At 34.9% G+C, this 27422-nt stretch overlaps 1 protein-coding gene across 1 annotated transcript; it reads right to left on the bottom strand.

Moving 5' to 3' along the window:
- Positions 1–2874: 2874 nt before the first annotated feature.
- LOC120074741 (glycine--tRNA ligase, mitochondrial 1-like) lies at positions 2875–7132 on the bottom strand. The gene is made up of 9 exons (XM_039027965.2): positions 6341–7132; positions 5735–6117; positions 5394–5511; positions 4941–5135; positions 4627–4851; positions 4347–4406; positions 4180–4260; positions 3687–4092; positions 2875–3321 (listed from the first exon to the last, which is right to left on the bottom strand). Exons 1-9 carry the CDS (start codon positions 6827–6829, stop codon positions 3089–3091), a joined length of 2190 nt encoding a protein of 729 aa, XP_038883893.1. The 5' UTR covers positions 6830–7132; the 3' UTR covers positions 2875–3088.
- Positions 7133–27422: the final 20290 nt, after the last annotated feature.

Genomic DNA, 27422 nt, shown 5'->3' with positions numbered 1-27422 from the left:
ATTGAGACTTCAAGTCTCGAGATGGACAGGCGATTCAGATAACAGCAACTTCGATTGGTCGTGGTGTCAAAGGTTGAATATTCAACTTATGTAGGTCGATTTTTCAACACTCAAATTAGGTTTTTTTTTTTTTTACCCTTGAACTCCTAAAAATGTTGTCACACTACCACAAATTTCTAAATATTTTTAAAACCATCATATTTCACTAATTATTTGTAATACTAAAATAAAACATCCTTTTTTTAGTTGCTATTAACTCTTTTTTATTTTAAATTAGAATTCAGACATTTACCCCTCCTTGGAAGGTTGAAATTTGGAAAGATATGAAATACATTTTAATTTAAAATGAATTCACCCTTTTTGGTTGCAAAAAATTAAAGAATTTGAAATCATAACTAATTTCAAATAGGGATCTTTTTAATTATAATATATATATATATATATATATATATAATATATATATATATATATATATATATATATATATAATATATATATTATATATTTTAAAAATATTTACATGCAAAACGTTCCAAAAGTAGACTTTTTTGCTATAAAGTGTAAATATTTTTTAGATTTTCTATTTATAAGAATTTTCCATTCAAATATCGTTTTTACCATATATATATATATATTCATTCTAAAATTGTGGGTGTTGAATGAGAAATTTTGAACCAATCATAAATTATCACATCATTCACTAAATTAATGACAAAATTCCAAATCATCAAATTTGGGACCAATTAGGAGTTGACATATGTGAAGTTGAAGACAAATTTTGATGACGCCACATGTTTTCATCATGACCCTTGAATTGGATAAAATTAATTTGGCCCAATTTGATGTTATTATTTGGGTTAAAGTCCAACTAAGTCTACTGAATTGAACCCAAATGTCAAATCATCCCAAAACTAACTAATTGGGCCTAAGGGTTAGGCCCATGGACCAACCAAGTCTAAGCCCACAAGGCCCACGTGAGAACTCTATATATAAAGAAGTCCTCTTCATTTGTGGGGGTCAACGATTCTAGAGACCAAAGAGAATTCTCAAGACTAAAGTTGAACCGCATCACATCAAATATCATCTAAGAAAATCATCCAGCCGTCAACAAACCCAAAAGCCGATCATGCAAGAAGATCAACTAGTTTAAATATTAAAGTTTATTTTGAATGCATCAATGAATTACTATATTAGAGATTGTATTTGCTATATTGAAATCAATACAAATACAACGTTCAAATTCCACGAAATAAGTTTGTCCGGAATTTTTTTTCTAATTTATCCTCAAATTTACACGTTCTCAAATTTTATAGGAGATGACTGATAGAGGATAATTGTTTTTTTTTTTTTCCAGAAAAGTTAACTACATATTAACAATAGTGATTAATATTAAATTATTGGAATTACAACACAAAATGAATTTAGAAAGTAAATAGAATAAATTTAGAAATAGAAACCAAAATGGTATTTTTTATTTTTATTTTTAAGAAGATGAATCTAATTTTGGATTTCACTACTAAAATGGTATTCTTTTGCATGTACCAAAAGAAATCCACAGTATATCTCTCGAAAAGAAAATCTATCAAAATGCAAAATGGCTAACATCATTTCAAGTTTAGATAAAAATGGTATTACGTTTGACTTCAAGGATGTCTTTAAACTCGCTAGCTTAGACTTGGGTTGAGCTTTTCAGAATCCAATCAATTCAATAACTCTTCACAATATTGACATCAAACTCGAACGATTGCAAATATATGAATTCGTGATGCACATACCTGAACTTTAAATTAAAAATATTTAAAGTAAAACTATTGTGCTTATAAAAGTTTAGATAAAAGTTATAATACTATTTGATTTCTCAAATAGTGCCTTACACCCATTTTTGGACATAGGTTAAGCTTCAGGTTAGTCCAACTCGATCTAGTGATGAGAGTGATCTATCTAGTTTTTTTTTACGATATTACAGCTTAAAACAATTACCAAACAAATGTTTACTGATGTAGAAGAAAAAGAGAACGGTCTAAACTAAATAAATTAACTATACGTATCTATTGTCTATTTCTAGATGTTTAAAAGCTTCGCGAAAATGAGATAATAGCTATGGAAGACTGCCTTGATGTTTGACTTTTAGCTATGTGTTAGATTCTCATATTAGAGAGCTTTGCACAAATATATATCTGTCTAATTATCAACACATTTTGTGGCTTCCTCTCAATGAATTATCCCAACTCATGCAAATGCTCAAGATCAGCTATCATATCCACAAACTATTAAATCTAATATATATTACATGTGAAAAGGGAGGGGATAGAAAGAAAAAAAAGAAATATAGTGGTTCTTATTGTGGATAAACTTTGTTTAGAAAAGCTTGGCACAATCTACTAGTAATTTCATCTTCGTATTGTCTGTTTGGATAAGCTATATTGTTATTTGCTTTGTTTGGGGAGATATACCACCATGTGATAACTAGTCAACCTTACGATAACTAGTCACTAAAAATGGTAACTCTATTAGAACAACCTATTTTCTCATTTGAATAACCAAATTCTTCAAATATGCATATAATCGTCAACTCTCAACCATATTAAAATTTTGTAACCAACATTGTTCGTCATTCCAACATTATTATTTTCAATACATTTGATTTTAAAATTGTTAAAATTACTTACAGATATACCTGAAAATACACTAGTTGATCATCGCTTACTTTCCACAACAATCACCTACAGATTCCATAAATTAATCAAACATCAAATATAACATAATATATCTAAACTCACATTATTTTGTAGGCGAATTCATCACACGTATGTGTACACAATTCACGATCGAGAAACTGACCGCCAAGCGATTATCAGAAGTGACACCAGTGCGTAATGTCTGGAAGGTAGCTAAAGCTTTATACAGAGTGTAAAATTACTTCTTTTTGAAGAGAAAATCTTCGAGTATTATCCATAGTAATAACTTCTATAGAATATGAGAAGGAACTTGAAATTAACTACAAAAATGTATCCAATGCTGTTTCTTTCAAATGTATAGTGAGAATAACTCAACTAGAGAACCTGTTGCTAAAGCCTAAAGGTAAAATTCAATCTTCTGTAGTTGCAGAGGCATGATGAGGGAATGTAGACCATACATCTTCCCAAGTTTTCAGGCCATCGGTAACATCTTTCACGACCGAGGCTGCCTCTTCCACGCTCACGCGGATTTGATCTTTGCTATCTCTTTCTCGGATTGTCACTGAAGATGCTGAATCAACAGTGATTGCAAAAGGAACGCCAAGCTCATCCGTTCGTGCATATCGTTTCCCTATTGATGTACCTGTTAACATTTTACAGAAAGCATATGAAAAAACATGATCACTATATAATCCCTTCAATGTAGAAGAAGGGAAGTCTAATGAATTCTTTAATCAAACTAATCTTTCATCCTCCCTATGAACTTCAGCACCCCATGGTTAAAATACAAGGAAACCTCTCTTTGAAATTCAGAAAACCACTTAGATTCCTCAAATTATGGCCTATATGCATCAACTACGTTCTATAGCAAATCCCTATTCAATTCTCTCTAGCATGAAATTCCTATGTTCCATCTCCTAGTTTCCATTCACTTGTCGACTTCTTAGAACTTTACATCTTCAGAAGAACAACAAAACAGAATTGAAATTTGAAAGTTCGTTCAAATACCTGTGATGTCAATTTTATGGGAAATACCGGCAACAGTTAAGGACTTTGAAATAACTTTAGCGACCTGCTCGTATTGTTGATTCTGAACAAGTGGGAAAACTGTGCATTTGATAGGTGCCACAAGGGGAGGAAATCTAAATACATTTAACTGCTCATCCCCAGCTTTGCTTGGTCTTATGTAGTAAGAGTGTTCAAAGAGGCAATAGATAATCCGACCAATACCAAACGAGGGCTCAATCACAGATGGAGTGAAAACCCTCTGATGTTCCTTCTTTTTCTCCTTGGAAATTGCAACCATACTCTTCTTGATCAAGACATTTTTTCCCAGAGTGCAAACATAGAACTCTACTTCTCCATTGGATTCTAGAGTTGCCTTCATTTCTAGGGCTTCTTTCTCTTTCATTGCCTAAAATAAATTGCAATACAACAAACGTCAGGTTTCAAAATTTTATAGATGCTATAAAACCCCGGCAGAAAAAATTCCATGATTTACCTCCAAAGCTTCAACCACATTCTTTTGACTTCCCTTGAAGGCAAGGCCAAGTTCTTTCTTAACAGAAGCAATGACCAATTTCTGGAATTTAATGTCATGAGTAAAACATTAAAACAGACTTTCTTTATCATGAAGATACTTTCAGATATAACAAGAATCAGCAGTACCTCAACTTCTCTTGGTTCTGCAAACTTCTCATGTGCTACAAGAGGAACGCCACTTTTTTCCTAGTAAAAGGAGAGGTAAAGGGAAAACATGAAAGTCTATTTTACATCAACTTGAAACTATACAAACACAATCTTAACTGGTGAAGAAACTTCTACTTTAGCACAGTTTAAGTTAGCTCAATAAAAACTAAACGAGTTTTGAAATATCTGCCATAGAACTAAAGACGTCGTCTAGAATTTCGATTATTTGGAAAAGATAAGGTTTGAGTGGAATTCATACCGTATGAGCATGTAAATCATATGCAGATCTATCAGCAATTCCAACACATTCAATCCAACCATATGAACATTCAATCTCGGCATCCCAACAGTCAGCTGCATAATGGGCCATTTCGTTTGCAAGGTGCTGTCGGAAACGCAAACGACTTTTGTCTATGCCAAGGCGAGTTAGGAAAAGATATACCCTCCCGATGAAGTAGCCAAGAGTTTCATTATTTACAGTTCCCTGCATCACAATATAACATATGGACCTAGTAATCAGGTACAAGAGACAGTGATGGGAATAAAGGAGGTATAGATGACCAATACACGAACCTTAGCAACAGCTTCACCCAATGGAATTTTCCTTGCAGATTTACCAGACATTTGCTCCTCCCTTGGAAACATTAAAAACTCCAAATTGGCAACATCACCAAATTTTGGATGAGATTTGTCTTCAGGATCAACAAAATGCTCAATCTCTGCTAATGTGAATTCACGAACTCTAAGCAGCCCTTGACGAGGAGATATCTGTAGTAAAACAGATGGAATGGGAATTGAATTTGCACGCCAAAGGGTATAAAACAGATAAACTTTGGACAATGGCTAGAAAGAAAGATCATTTAGAAGCAACAATCGCAAGAACCAAAAAGTAAGAGACAGGTAATGTAAAACAAAGTAAAATACAGATCATAATATTACTGCCTCATTCATAATTTATAAATATAATTAAGAAGCTCAAAAACAAGTGGGCAACCATCTTGCAACTAAAGAAAAATAGTATATAACCTCATTTCTAAAAGCCTGCCCAATTTGGGCTGCAGCAAATGGTAGTTTGTTCCCATTATAATAATACAAATCTTTGAAATTGACAAATATGCCTTGTGCTGTTTCAGGCCGCATGTACCTGCAGCATTTACATATTTACACATCTAAGTTAATCACAAAATGTATTGCACTGACCAGGAGGCAATAGTCACATAAGCTACAGGTGACATGAGAAGAAAGGATCAACCATATTATCTTCTAAATGGCAAAGATACGTAACTTAAAACAGAAAATTATTACAACATACTTATTCGGGAATGAAGTTAATAAAATGAAAGTGTAAATTTGGATCAAATACTCACCCAGGGAGCAACCCTGATGGGCCAATTGATGTCTGAAACATTAAGTTGAATGGATAAGGATCGGATAATGGATTTTTAGTATCTGGAGCCGTGATACCATATTCCTTGATTTTGGCACCCAATTGTTCAGCAGAAAGATCATCCAAGACGGCGAGAATATGCTGCAATTCTGCAGCCTTCTCAGAGGATAGGCTAAGATCTTTCTGAAGTTTTTCATTACAAAAATCCTTAAGCAAGTGATCAGCCCGGTAGCAGGTCCCAGTTTTCTCATCCTTGACCATAAGGTCCGTGAACTTATCCACGTGACCAGACGCTTTCAGGACTACTTCTGGTGTAACGCAAGGGCAGTCAACTTCCAACATATTTTCCTCAAGAACAAAATGCTGCAAACAGATTCAACAAAGGAAGACAAATTTAACATAGTTTCTTGGACACAATTGAATTGAACAGACTTCATGTATACAGTAAGAGACAGGACGGATCCACTTCAAAATCTCATTAGCAACAAAACTTCGGAACAATACTGAATCAAACACAGAATTAAAAAATAAATAAATAAAAACCCATTTCGAAAAACAGAAGTAAGAGCAATTTCAATTAACAAACCTGACGCCAAAAGGCAAGAACATTGGACTTGACAGCGCAACCAGGAGGACCATAATCATACAATCCAGCAACTCCACGGTAAATCTTGAACGACGGAATGTAAAACAAACGCCTCTCGAGAGTGTTACCTACAATTTGCCGGAACGACTCCCTGTTCAAGGTGCCATCGCCGGAAACCCCACTAACAACCGCCTGCAACTGCTTCTCAATCGAAGCCTTCTCGATCTTCAATCCATTCAAAGCTTCAATAGCGGCATCAATCTCCGCCTTGGCAGCACCGGCGGCCTTGAGGGCTCGAACAACATTGCCTTGGGCTTCAACAGCCGATTGTTGTTTAGAAAGAGCATTTCTCAGCGATCCCTCGGAAGAATCCATTGAAAACATACGTGAGAAATTTTGGAATTGAAAGGAAATGGTGCTTCTGAAACGAGAATTCAAATGCTGAACAAGAGGATTCAATGAGGATAGAAGAGAATATAGAAGACGCATGCGAGGGGCAATATCAGTATTGGGTTGGAACTTTAGAGCTCGGTAATGGGTTTAGAAACGGGAAAAGGTTTATGATGGTGGGGTCATTATTCCCACGTTCGAAGCCAATATCTTTCGTCCCTACAAACACAGCCCATCAAAATATCTTTCTATATTCTAATGGCCATGGAAACCCCAGCAGTTAGTCTTTTTGTTTATACTATGATTTATCCACAGAATAAAATTGAAGGAAGAAGACGACACAGAATTAAAGGTTGTAGGTGATAGGCGTGCGCATAAGGGCACCAAAAATTGATTCTAACCAACCAAAATCGGCCGACTCATATATATATATTGAGAGATTTTTTTTGGGGAAAAAAATAAGTCTGAAATTGAGCACCAACTCAAGTCCAAGTGTAAATTTTAGTATTAGTTTATTGTTTTTTTTTTTTTTTTGTATGTTCCCTAATTTTCAAACCCACACATGATTGATTTAAATTTTAAACATTGTCAAATTATGTTAACCAAACAATAACATTTCATCCATTCATCTTTTCTTTTCATTTACATTTTGACTTTACTTTTCGGTGGGGTTCACACTTTTTTTATTGGTTTTCGATGCCAATTTTCTCCCAAAATCGATACTAACCGGTGCACAACCCCACTAAGTGAGGAGGAAGAATAAATAGGAGGGAAAATAAGATTGAATAAATCATTAAGGCATGTATGTTAGAGAATCTAGATTCATTGATTTCAGTAAATATGTGTTTGGCAAGTAACTTGTTTCTGAAAACAGTTTTCGAATTCTGTGATCTAAACAATACAAATTCTAAAAACAACATTTTTATGTTTTTATTGTATCTAGATTTTGAATTTTGAATTTTAAAGTATAGAATTATATTAAATAAAGATAGGAACGTTTAGAAATACATTATGTCATGTTATAAACTCAACTCATTCTCTTTGAAAAATAAAATATGTGTTATGTAAATTATAGATTATATAGTATTACAGAAAATAATTATACAAAAGATCAAACATAAAACGTATTCATAAATAAATTAATAATATTTATTGTCAACTAATATTTAGTGGTAGCTACAATAAGTTTTATGATTTATAAATATAATATCACCCTTTATGATAGACATTTCTCATTAATCACATTTAATATAAACGTTATATTATATGTTTGTATGAATATTTAACATGTTCGTGCGTTTATTAATATAAGAGTTATATTATAAATGTATATGTTATATAGTTTCATTAATTTAATATAAGAGTTATATTACTAGTGAAAAGATATATCCATGCATCATTTATATAATAGTTACATAATATGATAGCATGCATTGTTGCATTAATGACATGTTCATGCATCATTTATATTATAATTGCTATAATATATAGTTTAGATGTATGAATGGATGTTATTTATTTTCATAACTTATTATATAATAGTTATGTATGTTGTAATAAGAATGGGATGCATGAAGCATGACAACATTTTAATAAAGATATAATTGATATAATTTCTTAAAGTATGTCATTAAATCCATGGAAATAGGTTTTAATTATTTCATTCAATCTTATAATAGTTATAAGCTAAATTAAATTAGAATTAAAATCTATAATAAAAAGTTGCATTCTGACGTATGTTAAATCTTTTTAAAATGGTTTAAAATTACTTTCACCATTAGACCTATGTTAATAATATTTCTAATAAGATTAGAAATAAGTTTAATTTTTAATTCCGTTGGATAGGATTAAAATGGACTGAATAAAAGACCAAATTTATAATATAATCTATAAGGGACCTTTGTCTAAGGAATGTTTTGTCTAAGGCTAGGGTTTTCAATCGGATGGAAACGAAACACCCCTACCTAGGAACCGACTTAGAAGGTGAATTAGACAATTAAATGATAAGCATGCAATGAATGAATAAATTTAATTAAAGTATTTTATAAACAAGTATTATTATTATTAAACTATCCAACGTAATATTTACTTTGGTCAAAGTTAATAATTATTTAGTCAAATTAATTAGTCGAATTTATCTAAGTAAGAAACCCTAGGTTTTAAAATACTCAATGGGAGGAAATAGATGTATATGATACATCATTTTTTTCACTCATGTTCTCTTTTAATACTTATACCGTGAGATTCATGTTTGGCCTTGAGGCGCCTTGGGAGTGTTCCCCTTCGGATGGTGTTTGCATAGGTCAATATCAAGGTGAATGGAGAGAGTATTTTAATAAGTAGGAGAGGGATATGTGTCAACATGTCCTACGGTCTCCTTCATTGGTTTGCATCGTGAGATCTTCTTGCACGACCTTGAGATGCCCTAAGAGCGTCCCCTTTTGGATGGTTTGTGCATTAGGTCAATATCAAGACAAACTCCAGAAATCGATAAGATCGCTTTAATTTTTCCTCCAATTAGTTTTTTTTTCCTTCTGTTGGCTAATTGGGGCGGAACTCTAGGGTCTAAAATGAAGGGTTCCACTCACAAGAAATTGTTAAGCTAATTAATGATTTATTGACCAAATCAATGGTAGGAATAAGAGTTATTCTAGTGTAATGATTGGTTAAGAGTGTCTCAGTTCAATGAAGGGGCAACTGACCACCTTTCGGTGGCTTTTGTTCTAAATCACTGAAGTATCATTGCAAAATTAGATGTGAAATGGGGTTCACTTAATTTTTGCTAAAATTGATTGGATGTTTTAGAGTTATGCAAAAATCTAATGTAGATCAATTTGTTTCATTTCAGCAAAATGTCTAATTTTGTTTTTCTGTCATTTGTCTCTACTTGTTTGACCAAACTTGATTATACAACCCTAATGTTTTAGTCAAAATGTTTGAGAGCATGGTCACTACACTTAAGATAATGCAATCAACGCAAGAATTGTTTGAGCGAAAGTTCTCACAACTCGAACAGAAAGGGGTTGATATCGACGAAACCAATAATGTCAGCTTCTTAAACAAAATTGATGCATTGTAAATTGTGATTCAATTATGGTATGAGTTTGCGGTGATGTGTTATGCGTTGCACATGCAAGTTTTCCTAATAAGACCCAAGTATAAGCCTCACTAGGTTTCCTGGTAAGTTCAGGGTCGAACACAGGGACTATTGAGTTAGTATGCGACAACTAATTTTTTATTCTCTTGCAATGTCGAAAACAAATAAGATGGATGGTGTTTTGATTAAGTATATTTCCTATGCGACGGAGTTCGAACGAAGGGTTGATGAAATCGAGAATTACAATGAGTATGCGATGAACGAGTTGAGAAGGGGTTTAGCTAACACTTCATAAGATTGCGTACAAATTATGCAATCATGCTACACACAAACAACAATATATCATCTCTCAATGCAAATGCCATAATTCCTATTTCTAGGACGCATGCGATGTACACGAAAATGTCAATAGGACTTATGTCTAAGCCTCTATTCTTGTCTATGCGAGGATGAATAGTGCACACATACACAAAGTGACCGCATACTATCATATCCTATTTCTAGGGTGCATGCGATGCATTAATAGTAATAGAATTTATGTCTAAGTTTCTATCTCTTGCTTATACGGTTCTAATCTGACTCTCTCAAGCCTAGATTCTAATTTGACTTTCTCAAGTCTAGATTCTTTCTTTAGACTACTCACTCAAGTATCTCTAAAGGGTGAGTGACGCATACATAAGACAAGATGATCGCATAAAGTGTAAATCTTAGGTCATGCTGGCTAAGTACTTCTCAACCCATTCGAAAATTTAGCTACTCATGCAAAGTATGGAGAGATTGAACATAAGTTAAAATGAGATTTCCATTTTCTATAAATAAATGCAGAATACAGAATAGCAATGGAATATAGAGATAAAAAGCCCGGTAGCAATGTCTTGCTTCCCGTGGCCTTTTACACTGTCTTTTTCACTCCAACTCTATCCAGATGAATATTCTTGCTTTCGCAAGTGTTGGCCCTCTCTCCCTTTGTAACACTTCCCAGGAGTCTCTCGAGCTGTCTGGGAATGATCTCTCAACTTCTTTGTCGATTAGCTCGTCTTCGTCTTCTAAGTATAAGTATGAATATGAACAGACTAACAGCTCTCTAACTTATTCTCTATTCTATATATGGCGATATGGCGATGGCGATCCCCGTACAATGGTGGCCTTTGGTATTTATTGAACTCAAAGTGAAGCAATCTTTCTCTCTAATAATTGCAATGATGGGCGGTCATTAAATCTTCTGCTCTGATGTGCCGATTAATGGTCATCGAAAGTTGAGTGTACTTGCTACAGTGTGGCGTTAATGGCTTGTCAACTAAATTCAGATTCGACCCTCATCGACTTTTCGTCCCATCATGATTTATTATTTTGTCACCTTTATGTGCAGTCTTTATGAGGCCACCTTCTTGAGCAACTTCTCACGATCGCATACAATCGCATGATTTTGGATCGCAATTTTACTTGCGCCAACGCATTTATCTGCACAAAATAAGTAAATTAGCTACTTTTATGCGATGGGCGCATGCGATCGCAATTTCTTCAATTTAGCGCTTTTAGACATGATTTTGTTTATTTGTATCGTAGCAATCTCTCATTGTTTTACTTATTTGCACTATAATAACGTGCATTTCTACCCGTTATTGTTTCTAGTCTATATTGAACGTCAAGGGACTAGTAAAGAAGGCAAATGTTGCCAACTTTAGTGAAGTTAATCAAAGAGATTCGTCCTTTGACATAAAACTTGGAGTTTATGATAAAGGGTATACTGTTCATCCCATTACTCTCTAGAAAAAGAAGAAATCCAATGATGGTAAATCTGATTTACTTGTCTTGGAGACGTGCTTATTAGAGAATGTTGGTTCTGCCTAGATAATTGATTCAGAGGCTATTAATCATGTATGTTCTTCCTATCAGGGATTTAATTCCTAGTGACAGTTGGTAGTTGGAGAGATGACTCTTTGAGTCAGTACTGGTGAGCTCGTTTCAGTTGTTGTCGTAGGTAGGCTTAGGTTATTTTTAGACAAAAAATGATGTGTTACTAAATGACATATATGTAGTTCCTAATATCAAGAGGTATTTAATCTTTGTTTCCTGTCTGATTGAACAAAAGTATTCTTTATCCTTCTCTGAAAATAAAGTTTTTATTTTTAATAATGAAATGGAGATGGGATTTGTTCAATGGAAAGTAACTTGTATGTATTAAGGTCGTTAGTTACAAAGGTTGTCCTAAATACTAAAATGTTCAAAACGGCAACAACTACTAAAAGACGAAAAGTTTCTCCTAAAGAAAATGTCCACATTTAGCATAAAAGGTTATGTCACATTAATCTCAATAGGATTGAGATGTTGGTGAAAAGTGGACTTCTAAATGGTTTAGAAGAAAACTTTTTTCCTGTATGTCGGTTATGCCTTGAAAGAAAAATGACAAAACAACATTTTACTGGAAACGGTTATAGAGCTAAAAAGACCTTGGAGCTTATATATTCAGATCTTTGTGATCCGATGAATGTAAGAGTAAGAGGAGAGTATAAATATTTCATCTCTTTCATAGATGACTATTCTATATATGGGTATCTATACCTATTGCAACACAAGTCTGGAGCACTTGAAAAGTTCAAAGAGTACAAGGTTGAGGTTGAAAACTTGTTAGGTAAAAAGATAAAAACACTATGATCTAATTGTAGTGAAGAGTATATGAACTTGAGATTCCAGAACTATATGATAGAACATGGAATAATGTCTCAATTCTCAGCCCCTGGTACACCTCAGCAGAATGGTGTGTCAGAAAGGAGAAATAGAACCATGTTGAGCATGGTACGGTCTATGATGAGTTATGTTCAACTTCCTGATTCGTGTTGGGGATATGTGTTGGGGTTGATGCCCTAAAGTCTTGTATCCTGTAGTTTATAAATAGGTACGAACACTTGTGTTGTATAATATATGATATTTCTTTCACATCTTGATTTTGCTCAGTTGTATGTTTTATTTGCTTTACCACAAACCTAAAATCTCTGATTGTCTTTATGTAACTTAAACATGTATTTAGTGATATACAAGTGGATCATGTCTTAAGTGATAACCAAAATGGTCTGTAGTATATGGATATAGGAGGGAAACCTTATCCTAGTAACGCTACAGATGCGGTCGCTTTGTGAAATGGTTACAAGTGTTGTGACTTGTCACAGATGGTCTGATCCTGATCATTCGTGTCGAGGACATGAGAGCGGGGGTGAACTATACAAAGAGTTTGTATAAGACCTGACCACGAAGTGTTAACGTCTCGTTATATAACATTATTCATGATAGAGACTTCACTTTACTAGGATGACCATAGGTAACGCGATTTCAATCCTGAGTGAGTTGGGAACTCCTGCCATTGAGAGTGGTCCTTTAATTTATATGGGTACAAGTGGTCAGGTCGCCAATTCAAACCTACCATTTTAGGGATTTGTCTAATTTGGGAGCTGGGAACTCAGCTACACAAGATGGAATTCACTCCTTCCCCAAGGCAGGGATAAATGGATAGATAGCTCACTAAGAGTTGATTCCAAGACTTGAATGAGTGGCGCCACACGCCTTCTTATGGCCCAAGAGATGTTTACACATAGTTAAACTATGTTGTATTGTTCATTAGAGGAATCAGTGGTACTTAAGGAGTGAGATGTAACTACAGGGACAAAACGATAAATTGGTCCAACTGTACTTACGAGTATCTATGAAGGGTCATCGTACTTCTGATTGGTTATATCTGATGGACACTGAAATATATCTGTGGTAAGAAGAGTTCAGGTATTTGTCTTTAGTGGAATGTCTGATAGTTAACGAATGGTGGATCTTGTGGCTAAAGAGTTTAGTCAGCTATTCACGTACCATTGGAGCTTCGAGCCACATGTCCATTAGGCCCCCTAGGTAGCTTGGATACAGTCGAGAATCAGTGTTTAGGTCAGTTTGAAATGTTCAAATTGATAAGAGGGAGATCGATTATATATGATATAATTGACTAAATGTATGAGATGCATTAATCTTGGAGGAAATTAGATATAATTATGATTTATATCAAGTGGGGGAGAAATTACTATAGTAGATATGTGATATTAAACTATAGGGTAAGAATATAATATGATTATATTAATTAATTATTAAATTGGTTAATTATATGATAATTGGCCGAAAACTTCTCCTCTGCCATGCGTTAGTGGGAGAATTCGAAGTTAGTTATTGTATGAAGAATAAAATGAAAATTTGTTTCATTTTGCAAAAAGGGATTTGAAAATTCGCAATCGGTGTGAAAACGTAACGATCGCCTAGCTTGAGAGCCTATACGATAGTAGCTCATTGTCTAAACGATCGCACACCAGCACCTAAACGATCGCATGCCTGTCCCTAAATGATCGCTTAGCTTTCCTAAACGATCGCATAGCGTGCCACATTTTCTAAACGATCGTCTACCTTTTATTAAATGATCGCTTAGTAAAACCTACACGATTATGTAGCTTGTTCTAAACGATAAGCATCCCTGCTATGCGATAGCTCTTTCTCTCCCACTTTCTTATCGTCTACATGATCTGTCTTTTCTCCTACCTCTACCAAATTCTCCAAAGACCACACTTTGGATTCTCACTCCGAGGATACCAAGGGCTCCAACTGGTGGTGTCGTCTCTGCTGTTCACTTGTTCGTGCTTGTTCGAGTTATTGTCGTTCGTGTAGACAATCGTGCTACTGCAGCCGACTGGTTTGTTGGGCGATAAGGTTCGCGTAGAGGTTCTTCCACTACTTCTGAGTTCGACGTTTGAAGAGAGTCTTCAACTAGTATGAGAACTCTTTCCCTTGTATTTTATTGTTCGAAGCATGCTGTTAATTAGTGTTAATTTGCATAACTGTCTGTTGGAATGTATGTGTTGTATTTCGGTCACAATGAAATCGGAAAGATCCGAATGCGCTCATGGATACTCTTCGTTAAGAGATCATTCAATATGTAGTAAAGATTGTTGTCTATGTTGGGTTTTATGTCCTAAAACTCGCAATTTGTAAAATGATAAACATTTTCTATAATCAATATACTTATTATTGATTTCATAAATTGTATGAAAGTCTAAATCCAATAAACTAAGACCCTAACTATTGCATGAGTACTTAAACTTTATGTGGAGACATAAGAGTGGATCAAGTTCGAATAAATAGTCAAAATGATCTATGGTAGATGAATAAGATTGAGTACCTTATTCTGGTAATACCATTGGATGCAGCCTACTCTGTAGTTGTTACAAAAAGTTGTAAAGTGCTACATACGATGTGATTCTAACATGTTATGACATAAGAAGTGGGGGCATCCTATGCAATGAGTTTGCATAAGATCGGACCAAGAAATAAGTCACTCTTACTTTATAACGTTGTTTACTGTATAAGATTGATTATTTCACCTAGATGACCTAGGTAACTCGATCTGAATCCTGAGCTAACTATGAACTCTTGTTTATTCAGGATTACCCTTAGATTTGTATAGGTGAGGGTTGGCTCAACAGCCCCAGCTCAATAAGACTCCCATTTTAGGGGTAAGACCTAATAGATAGTTGGGGACATAGGGTGCAAGACAAAGTTCACACCTACCCGATTTAGGGATAGGAGAAAGGTTCAAGACAAGTACTGAATCCAAGTCTTGAACAAGGGGCCCCACTCTCTCACTGAGCTGAGAGAGTTTGGTTTAGTTATTGGATCACAAACCAGTTGTTCATTAGAGGATCAGTAGGAACTTGAGGAATATGACGTAACGTCGGGGGTAAAATAGATATTTGATCCAACCATTATTACGAACAACTTGTGAAGGGTCAACTTGCTAATTATGGTTAAATCATGTGCACATAATATATCTACAGTGAGGGAAGTACAACTATGGGCTTTAGTGAAGTGACTCATTAGTTAACGAATGGAGATTAATCTAGTCTAATGAGTTTAGACAATTAATCTCGGATCGTTGGAGCCCATGATCTGTAGGTCCGCAAGTCCCCCTACTAACTCGTAAATGGACTGGCTCTAGAATAACATGATAAGTTAATTTGAAACGTTCAAATTAGAATTAAGACAATTAGTAATTATATGAAATATAATTACGTCTTTAACTTGAGAATTAAATGGAATAGGAAAATTTATATTTAAATATGATTTAAATATATAAAGATGGGTGTGTGTAAAAATTAATTTAATATTTGATATAAAATTAATTAAATTTTATTTAAAAATTAATTTATGAAATTAATTTTATAAAATTTTTCAGTTTTAAAATCAAAATAGTTTTTAAATATCAAATTTTGATTTTCAGATAAAATTGAAAAAACAAAACATAAATGGAAAAACATGGCTTTTCATTATCCATCTCCTACTTGTTCACACAAAAGCCATCATTGTTGCCTTGTGTTACTCCAAGTATGAGCTACAACTCATGCAACTTTCTTTCTTTCATGTTGATCTAAAATATATTAAAGAGTTTGGAGTGAATTTCGGGCATGCAATCAAGAGATAATTTTAGAGAAAATTCGTGTTGAAGAAAGTGTTCTTCACCAAGATTGCTACTGTGAGCAATTCTCCTTAATCCCTTGACTCAAGCTTATTTTGAGTCCTACAACTCAATCTAGAGCATCAAGAGAATAGTGGGGGAAGATCTTGAGGTGGTCTGCAACAAGATTTGAAGAAGATTGCAGCTGGAGATCGAGCTTTGAAGAGGTTCTACAAAGGTATGTCATGAAACTCACTTGTTTTCTGCAAGAGCATGTTTTATACTTTGCCATAATCAATGAATTAGAGTGCTTAAATGATCCTTCTTGATTTCGCTATTGCTGATACATTCCTATAGTCTATTGGTTGCAAATGGATCTATAAAAGGAAACGAGACCAAGCTAGTAAAGTACAAACCTTTAAGACTCGACTTGTGGCAAAACAATTTACCCAAAGAAAGGGGGTAGACTATGAAGAAACATTCTCTCCTATTGTCATGCTAAAGTCGATAAGGATACTCTTGCCCATATCTACTTTTTATGATTATGTGATCTGGCAAACGGATGTCAAGACAGCGTTTCTAAATGACCATCTTGAAGAGAGTATCTATATGGTTCATTGAACATAGTCAAAAGTAAAAGGTTTTCATGCCAGAACGATCCATTTATGGGTTGAAACTAGCATCTAGATCCTAGAATATAAGATTTGACACAACAATCAAATCTTATGACTGAATAAAAGTTGACGAACCTTGTGTTTACAAGAAAATTGTCAACAAAACTATAGCATTCTTAATATTGTATGTTGATGACATCTTACTCACTGGGAATGATGTGGGATTTCTGGCTGACGTTATGTAACAACCCGACCCCCTAGGACTTAGGTTACGCCGTTACTAAAATAAATACATGCATAGGATTTGAAACGACGCTCAATAATGTTGAAATAAATGCTAAATAGACAAGAGAAGTTTAAAAGAAATATATTAAATGCAATTTTTAAAACAATAATAGGGTACCCATAATTCGTAAAGACTATTAAAATATAAAAGTAACAATCCTTCATAATAAGTTTTAAACAGTAAAACTAGAAATTAAGGGTAAAATAAGGATTCTAAATTTCATGATGCGGAAGCGTAAAAACTAGTCCCAGTGGCTCGATCACAAATTTCGTTGTGCCATCGCCGATGCATCCCTATCCTTACCTGAAACATCAACATAAGAAAGAATAAGTATGAAATACTCAGTAAGTAGCCACACCACTAGGGTCAGGCTAGGCATCTATGTCTCTAGATACCTGCATATGGCACATAAATACATGTAACAGACAAGAGACTGAGTCTTATCCTATTGTAGTTAAGTATGCCCACAAAACTGGTGAATCCCGAAGGAAACAAAAAACTGGTGAATCCCGAAGGAAACAGAAAACTGGTGAATCCCAAAGGAACACAAAACTGGTGAATCCGAAGGAAACACAAACTGGTGAATCCCGAAGGAAACACAAACTAGTGAGCATCTAACTAATCAATGAGGATATTCACACAGTCTTAACGTGCTAAGATTCAACATTGTACAGTTCTAAAACTTACATAAAAATTCTTGATACCATGGCTTCATCACATACACATAATTCTTAATAACATATTATACATCATCCATGTATAACTTACATCATAAATCCACAACATGCAAGTATGTCTCAACACCAGCAAATCAGACATCGACATATGAAAACACATACTATCACATACTACTAATCAAGTACTTAGGTGTGTATGTAAACAAATCAGAATTCGTGCCAGAACATACTTTGATTCAGGTCATACTGTCAATCAACATGCTAACATTTACCATAACATACACTTATCATGCTAGCATTAAACTAAAGCTTTGCCCAAGGGCAGTTCCAGTGGTAAGATTACTTACCTCGGAATCAAATTCCGATTTTAATCCAAGCTAATGATCTCCAACCAAAAACCCCTGAATTAAGTCCCCTAATACAGAACATAACACAAATTTTAAATTCTTGGAACCAAGATCCATACATACAAATTAAATTTAGGGATCACCAATGAATTTACCCAACGAAACTTGATCAACCAACACTTGCGAGATTTCGACTCAAAATTTCCTCTTAGCAGATTTTAGAACCCAAAGGACGACGACTTGGAACATTTGAAAAACTAAAACCAAACTCTCCATCAGTCCAACAACCAAAAGGTGCCTAACAATCAACAACAAGGGTCATAACGCTTACCAAAAATACTTGCTGAACGAACTCGAATCCACTAAACAATACGTTGCGCACTCCGAAGTACACCAATCTTGGATTTGGATTCCAAATATAGAGATAACAAATTTTTAACCTAAAATCCAAATGGGTAATCAAACTAGATCAACCAAAATCTTGCCCAAAAATAATCAATCGCTTACTCAAAACATAAGTCTAGTGGTGTAGGCGGGTTCTGGCGACGAACAGGGCTGACGGCGCTGGAAGCAGCCGGCAGCGACACGGTGGGCGACGGAGGAGAGACTCGGCTCGGATCTGGGCGGAGGAGGACATCGGCGGCTCGAATCTTGTTGGGCTGAGAGCAGCGAACGTGCGGCGAAGGAGTCGGCTAGGCTGAAGCTTACACGACGAGCGGCAGTGGAGACCAGCTTGGGCTCGGGCGACGGAAGTCTGAACGAGCGCTCGGCTGGAGAGCTGGACGACTGGCGGCGTGTCTGACCAGCCGGATCTGGCCAGCCGAAACCCATGAACGGTGGCGATTGGACGGCTGAAAGGTGCGGCGTAGTGAGGCGGCGTGGAAGTAGAAAACGGAGGGGGGTGGGCTCGCATGAGGGGGGGTCCTTTTTATTTTTAAAAAAATACTAATAATAATGATGATAATAATAATAAAAGGAAAATAGTATAACTCTAATTAAATCCTTTCCTTAACCCACTTTATACTATTTAATTCCTTTCCTTTTTCCAAAAATAATTAATTCCTACCATAACTTTTCAAATTGAATAATTTTTGAATAATTTCCACGACAACACTTAAATCCTCGCACTTATACTTTAAATTAAAAATTCCAAACATGCCCTTCAACTAAGGATAATTACTGAAAAAGGAAAAGTTTTACATTATTAATAAATAAATAAAAAGGTGTGGGATGTTACACGTTAAGAAATGGCTAGTAACTCAATTCCAAATTAAAGATTTGGGAGAAGCTCAGTATGTTCTTAAAATTCAAATCGTTTGGAATCTCAAGAACAGAATACTAACCTAATCTCAAGCATCTTATATAAACTGTTGGGGTTGATGCTCTAAATCTCATAGGGTCCTATAGTTTGTAAATGTTGTGAACAAATTCATTGTTTGTTTAATAAAATATATGATATTTTATTCCATATTTTAGTTGTATTAACCACAAACTAATAAACTAACATCCAAGGTTATCTTATAGCTTAAATATGTATGTAGAGACATACGGGTGGATCATGCTTAAGTGTTAACCTAAATGGTATGTAGTAGATGGATAAGGTTGGGTACCTTATCTTGGTGACACTATGAGTATGGTCTGCTTTGTAGGTGTTACAATTGTTGTAAAGTGCTACATATGATCTGATCATAATCATTCATGTATAGACATGTGAGCAGGGATATTCTATACAAAGGAGTTTGTGTAAGACCGGACCACGAAATATTTTGTCTCATTATATATCACCGTTCATATTATAGACTTACATTTCACCAGGATGACCATAGGTTACATCATCTGAATCCTGAGTGGGTTTTGAACTCCTGCTTATAAGGGCGATCCTTTGATTTGTATGGGTGAAAATGGCTAGATCGTTGACACAATAAGCCTACCATTTTGGGAATTCTTCTGATTAAGGAGTTGGGAACACAACTACACAAGAAGAAATTTAATTCTTCCCCGAGGTCAGGGTAAATAGATAAATTGTCTCTTAAAGGCTAATTATGGGGCTTGAACAATGTGGCGTCACACCTTCTTCTGGCTCGAGAGGGGTTTAGTCATTCTTGGAGTATGATCTATTGTTCATTAGAGGGATCAGTGGTACTTAAAGAGTTAGATGTAACTACAGGAGCAAAACAGTAATTTTGGTTATCATATTTATATATATGTCATATGAGGGAGAAAAGAAATTATAGGTTATATTGTATATGATACAATATTAAAACTATAGTTTATATGTTATATTTGATATAACATATAATTATATATATATATTATATGATAAGTTAGTTATCATATTTATATATATATATTAATTTTTATTTTAATTTAAATGATGGAGGGAATTATTCTCCACTCACTAGAGGATGGATGATGTTATTTACTTTTGGATAGGAGAGAGTCTTCTTGATAAGTGTGACAAAGTAGAGAGACAGAAACGTTCTGTGAGAGTTATTGTTGTTAGAGATGAATCACAAATCCTCATCCTACTCTCTACTTTCAATCATTCCCTCATTCCAAAATAGTCATAGCCCACCACTTCTGGGTTCTCTACTTGAGAATACCAAGTCACCTTCGTGGTAGTGCCCATTTCTTGATCGATGGATTCTTGAATAAGGTCTTCAAAGGTAAGGGTTTCTAAAATACTAAGTTTCTTTTTAATTAAGCATGTTATAATTTATGTAAATGCATAATTTGTTCTTACTTTTCTATTAAAATTACAGTCTATGCGAAATGGAAATTGAGACGATCCCGCTTCCGCTCAAGGTTCTCTTCAATGAGATCCTTTAATTGGTATTAGAGCCAGGTTTGTTGGTTTACTAATCCCAAATTCCATTTCTTATTGAATCAATTTTTACTGTAATGGTGGGTTTTAATATTCTGCATTCTGTTCATGATTCATGTGATGAATGGCTTAGTAATGAATATGGTTTTGTTGATGGATGTTTTGGGATAGGATACTTAGTTTTAAGGCTTTATTATTTTACAAATTTGGTTTGTAAAGGCCTCTGTTTTGGGAATTTTTATGTGATAGAGTCTGTATTTAATGTTTTTTAGTCGCTCATGCTATTCCTGGTGAGCTTCAAGGAGGAAATTGAAATGCATCCAAAAAGTGCGTTTTCTGGGCTTAGAATGTAGTTAGTTTTATGTTAATTTGATATCTTTGATGCTTTTATTGTTTAATTGTAGGAAATCGAGTAATTGGAATAGAACAAACAATTTTGGAAGATTAATGAACAAAATACCCCTAAGAAGGTCAAAGCTGTGACCTAGGGTAATGATCAAAGGAGAAAAAGGAAAAAAATGCAAAAATCGGAGGCAGGGCAACGTTGAACAAGCATTGCAATGTTGGCCCGTGATGCTACAAGGAAAAGAGCATCTAAAAATAGGGTAGCATCGCAATGCTATGCTACATGCTATGGATTTAATTGACGCCAACGTTGCAACGCTGCAACTGCTGTCTATATAAGCAGTTTTTGGCCGATTTGATTCGATGAGGTACTTTTAGGGCTATTTTGAGGGCGTAAAGAAATATTTTGGTAAGGCTTCCTTGGGGAGTATAATTCTAGATAGAGACAGCATCTCAGAGCTTCAAAGGATCAAAGATTTGAAGAGATCATTGGGTTGCGATTCTGGATTCGAGGACGAGAGTCAAGAACACGGCTTGCAATTTCTTCCCTCTTTTATTTTTGGTCCTTTGTGTTTGGAAACCTCATGAATGATCTATGTTTGTGTTGTAACCATGAGCGACTTATTTGTGTTTCTAGGATGTTGATTTAGTTTTATGGATTGTAAAAATTGAATTAGTTGCTTCTTGGATTGAATTTATGCATAATTATTTTAGCATGTTTGTTCTTAATCCTTTTAATTAACTGATCACTAATTGAATGTTCTTTACTTAATATCTGTCTCGAAAGAGAAGGTGTTGAGTTGGATCTAGCATGTTAAACTGTTAATCGAGTATGCATGAGAGTGATAGGAGATTAATATAGATTGTTGATGGAAGAACTTAATGTTTTGGATAGTCAAGCGATAGAAGAGATTCGGGTTGATGGTTAGTCATTAGAAATGGTTGAGCTCGAGAGAGGATACTTGGATAAAAGACTCCTAGATCTATAATTTGCATGAATCAATCTAAGGTCAAATAATTAATTTGGTTAATTCGTTTAACGAGATCATACCCTAGAACGTGTCTTTATCTAGTTCCACCCTAGTTTTATCTTTTCTTGCTTTTTAGGATTAGATTAGTTAGATTCTCATCACAGTTCGGGCCCTTAAATTAAATTAGACGAATCTCTGAATAACTAAAAGAGTCAAACCAATTCCTCAGAGGATGATACTCGGTCTCTTGACCATTTTATTATATTATAATTTGACACTTGTGCTCAAAGCACTGCTTCCATGAGGAAGAAAGTATTTCTGCAGGAAAGCTACACGATCATGTAGTTTTTATTAAACGATCGTGTACTTTTTTCTAAACGAGCATGTAACATTTGCTAAACGATCGTGTAGCTTATGCTACAAGATCGTGTGCTTTTGCTACACGATCGTGTAGCTTTTGTTACAAGATCGTGCAACAAGTTTCTACAACTTTTATTACATTGTTTGCTACACGATCATTGCAGAGAGTTCCATAGTGGGTTGTTCGGTTTGAGCGGTTCAAGGTCTGGTTCACTTGTTTCGAACCGAATAGCTCTTATTCTTGTAATAATTAGTCTTTAAGTTCCTTTTAGGTGTCTTATCTCGGTTCATTAATTGTTAGTTTTCAATATACATTTGATGTATGTTTTTATTATATGTCATATTGTATGTCATATAGTTGTAAAACCCACCATAGGTTATGCATTTATATTCATGCAACATTTTATATTATAAGTGTTATAATATATACATATGCATGATTTAAATTATATAGCATGCATATGCACCATATAGTATAAATGTTATAGTATATATATGCATGCGTTTATAGCATACCCATGCATCATTTATATTATAATTGTTATAATATATGGTTAAGTGAATGTATGAAAGTATGCTATAGTATGATTCATTACCTTATTATATAATTGTTATATATGTTAGTAATGAATTTAGACTGCATGAAGCATAATACTACCTTAGGTTAATTTATAAATGTGATGATTAACTGAAGTATGTCGAGCATGCAATGAATGTTTTAATTGTTTCATTTATTTATAATCATTACGACTAAATGAAATTAGAATTAAAATCAATAATTAAGAGTTGTATGTAAACCTTAGGTTGTAATCATTGTTTAAAATTGTTTTAAAACAAGATTCAAATAGACCTAAGATCATATTTCTAATAAGATTAGAAATCTTAGTTTAATTTTATTAATCGGTTTAATAGGATTAAATTGATTCTTAATAAAAGACTAAATATGTAACAAATGTATCTATAAGGGACCTTTTGTCTAAGGCAGGTTCTGTTTAGGTTGGGGTAATTAAGTTGACGAAAATGTCGCAGCCCTACCTGGGAACCTACCTGGAAAAGTAAATTAGATAAATTTGTTACATGCATGCAAGTTTGATCAAAGTTTATTAAAAAGTTTAATGAAACTTCAATCAAAAGTGTTTAATCATAAAAAAACAAGTGTTGTTTTTTAGCAAACTAAACATTCACTTAGTTAAAATCAGTAGCCGAATTTTTCCTAAGTTAATTGACCCTAGGGTAAAATATTCAATAGAAGGAAAATTGGGTATACGATACTTCATTTATCCTCTACACGTTTCTCCCTATAAATTCACACCAGGAGATCTACACTCGGCCTCGAGGCACCATGGGTGTCCCCTTACGAGTGGCATTTGGGTAGGTCAATAACAAAGTGAATGGAGAGAGTGTTTATAGTAAGTGGAAGTGGGACGTGTGACAGCACATCCCTCGGTTTCTCTCATTAGGTTAAATAAAGTTTCATGCATCGCCTCGTGGCATCATGGGTGTCCCCCTAAAGGATGGCAGTATCACATGTCACTTTATTCAATCTCCAAAATGGATAGGATTGCTTTAGTTTCATGTCCTAATCGATTTTTTCCCTACAAATGGCTCATTGGGGGCGGAACTCTAGAACCTAAAATGAGAGGTTAAACTTACAAGACTTGTTTAGCAAGTTAACAGATTCTAGACCGAACAATGGTGACTGTAGTCACAATAACAAGGTGTTATTTCTATCTAATGGTTGAGAATGTCTCATTTCAGTGAAGGAATACTTGATCACCCTACGATGACTTTTGTCTTGCCTTACTGAAACATCATTAGATGTCACTTAGGATACATTAAAATTTTGCTGAAACTGATTGGTTGTTTGAGTGGTTTAATGCAAAGTAAATTAACTGTTATAAATAGTTTGTTCTTTTTCAGCAATTATTTTATTATGGCTACCGCTACATTAAACTTGCTCATCGCGGATAAATTAACGAGAGAAAATTATACTCGTTGGAAAAACACTATCAACACAATACTGATCATCGATGATCTTTGTTTTGTCCTCATGGAGGATTGTCCTCCCATTTCAGCTTCCAATACTCCTCGAAACATTCGAGAAGCTTACGAGCGTTGTACATGGGCAAACGATAAGGCCCGAGCGTATATCTTCGCAAGTCTTAACGGAGCCTTGGCTAAGAAGCATGAGTCCATGCTCACAGCTCGTGAGATCATGGAGTCCCTGAGGGGAATGTTCGGACAACCATCCACACAGTTCAGGCATAACGCTCTAAAACACATCTTCAATGCTTGTATGCAAGAAGAGGCATTTGTTTGAGAACATGTTCTCAACATGATGGTCCACTTCAACGTGGCGGAGATGAATGGGTCTAGCATCGATGAATCCAGTTAGGTTAGCTTCATTTTGGAATCTTTTCCTAAAAGTTTCCTTCATTTTCGTAGCAATGTTGTTTTAAATAGGATTGACTACAACCTGACCACTCTACTAAATGAGCTACAGACCTTCCAATCCTTAATGAAAAGCAAGGAACAAAAGGATGAAGTAAATGTTGTTTCATCTTCTAAGAAGTCCATAAAGGATCGACTTCTAGGACTAAGTCTGTACCTTCTTCCTCTGGCACCAAAAAGTGGAAGAAGAAGAAGGTTGGAAAGAGGAAAGCTAACTTTGTAGTCACTGCTCAAAGGGGCAGAAGACCTATCGAGGCTGCAAAGGGAATTTATTTCTATTGCAACCAAGATGGACATTGGAAAAGGAACTGTCCAAATACTTGGCAGAAAAAAATAAGGTCAAGCAAGGTAAATATGATTTACTTGTGTTGGAAACCTACTTAGTGGAGAATGATGATTCTGCCTGGATCATATATTCTGGGGCCACTAACCATGTTTGTTCTTTCATTTTAGGTAATTAGTTCCTTGCGGTAACTAAATGCTGGTGAGATGAAGATGCAGGTTGGAACTAGGCACATCATCTCACCTATAGTAGTGGGAGGTCTCCAGTTGACTTTACATAACAAATTTCTTACTTTAGAAATGTTTACGTAGTTCCTAATTTAAAAACAAACCTTGTTTCTAAAAAGTGTTTGCTTGAACGTTCATATACTATCCACTTTCTTTTAAATAATGTGTTTATCTAAGAATGGTGATGATATTTATTCTGGAAAACTGGAAAATAATCTTTATGTGCGAAGACTGTTAGCAACGCCCTCCATAACACAAAAATGTTTAAGACTACAGTAACTCAACATAAAAGACTTAAAATTTCTCTTAAAGAAAATGCCCAACTTTGGCAACTAAGACTATGACACATCAATCTCAATAAGATTGAGAGGTTTGTGAAGAATGGACATCTAAGTGAGTTAGAAGAAAATTCACTACCTGTGTGTGAGTCAGATTTGAAGACAAAATGACTGAGAGACCCTTTACTAGAAAAGGTCATAGGATCAAAGAACCTTTAGAGCTAATACATTCAGACCACTATGGTCCGATGAATGTCAAAGTAATGGGAGGTTATGAATATTTCATCACATTTACTGATGGTTATTCAAGATATGGGTATGTTTATTTAATGCAACATAAGTTTGAATCTTTTGAAAAGTTCAAAGAATTCAAGGCTAAAGTTGAAAATGCATTAAATAAAACAATAAAGACATTTCGATCTGTTTGAGGTGGAGAGTTCACGGCTTTAACATTCCATAACTATTTGATAGGACATGGAATAGTATCCCAACTCTCAGCACCTGGTACACCTCAGCAAAATGGTGTATCAGAAAGGAGAAATCGAACCCTGTTGGACATGGTTTGGTCAATGATGAGTTACACTTCCCTACCTGACTTGTTTTGGGGTTATGCAGAAGGGACTACAGCATACATCCTGAACTACATTCCATCCAAGAGTTTTGCTAAAACAGCTTTGGACTTATGGAATGGTCATAATGCTAGTTTATGCCATTTCAGAATCTGGGGTTGTCCAGACACATGCTTGAGGCTAACTCTAAGAAATTGGAACCACGTTCAAAATTGTGCCTATTTGTAGACTACCCAAAAGGAACGAGAGGTGGTTACTTCTTCAATCCTAAAGAAAACAAAGTGTTTGTATCGACAAATGCTACTTTTCTTGAAGAGACCACATAAGGGAGCACAAGCCCCGAAGTAAGATTGTGTTGAATGAAATTTCCAAAGAAACTATTGAATCTTCAACAAGAGTTGTTGAAGAACCTAGTACTTGAACAAGAGTTGTTGAAGTAGGATCATCCAGTAGGTCAAATCCACCTTAAGTGTTGAGGGAACCTCGACATAATGGGAGGTTTGCAAACCCACCTGTTCGCTATATCGGTTTAACACAAATCCTGGCTATGGTAGCTGATGGTGAAGTTGAGGATCCATTGTCTTACAATAAGGCAATGGAAGATATTGACAAAGATAAATAGATCAAAGTGATGGATCTCGAAATAGATTCTATATACTTCAATTCCATATGGGATCTTGTAGATCAACCTGATGGGGTTAAACCTATAGGTAGTAAATGGATCTACAAGGAAACGATGTGTTTATGGGAAGGTGCAAACCTTCAAGGCTAGATTAGTGGCAAAGGGTTATACCCAAGTTCATGGAGTTGACTATGAGAAGACTTTCTCATTTGTTGTCATGCTTAAATCTATCCGAATACTCCTATCCATTGCCTCATATTATGACTATA

Source organism: Benincasa hispida, chromosome 3, assembly GCF_027475165.1.
Source record: "Benincasa hispida cultivar pf3 chromosome 3, pf3_genome.v1.1, whole genome shotgun sequence".
NCBI classification, from domain to species: Eukaryota; Viridiplantae; Streptophyta; class Magnoliopsida; order Cucurbitales; family Cucurbitaceae; genus Benincasa; species Benincasa hispida.
The sequence above is the reverse complement of the archived record's forward strand: the minus strand, read 5'-3'. Positions and strand labels throughout refer to the sequence as shown.

Excerpts from the sequence above, each read along its gene's own strand:
- LOC120074741 (XM_039027965.2), bottom strand. The coding sequence starts at position 6,829 with ATGCGTCTTCTATATTCTCTTCTATCCTCATTGAATCCTCTTGTTCAG. Across the intron at positions 5,512-5,734 it reads CCATCAGGGTTGCTCCCTGG|GTACATGCGGCCTGAAACAG; the intron begins GTGAGTATTTGA and ends TAAATGCTGCAG. Across the intron at positions 4,261-4,346 it reads CAGAACCAAGAGAAGTTGAG|AAATTGGTCATTGCTTCTGT; the intron begins GTACTGCTGATT and ends ATTAAATTCCAG.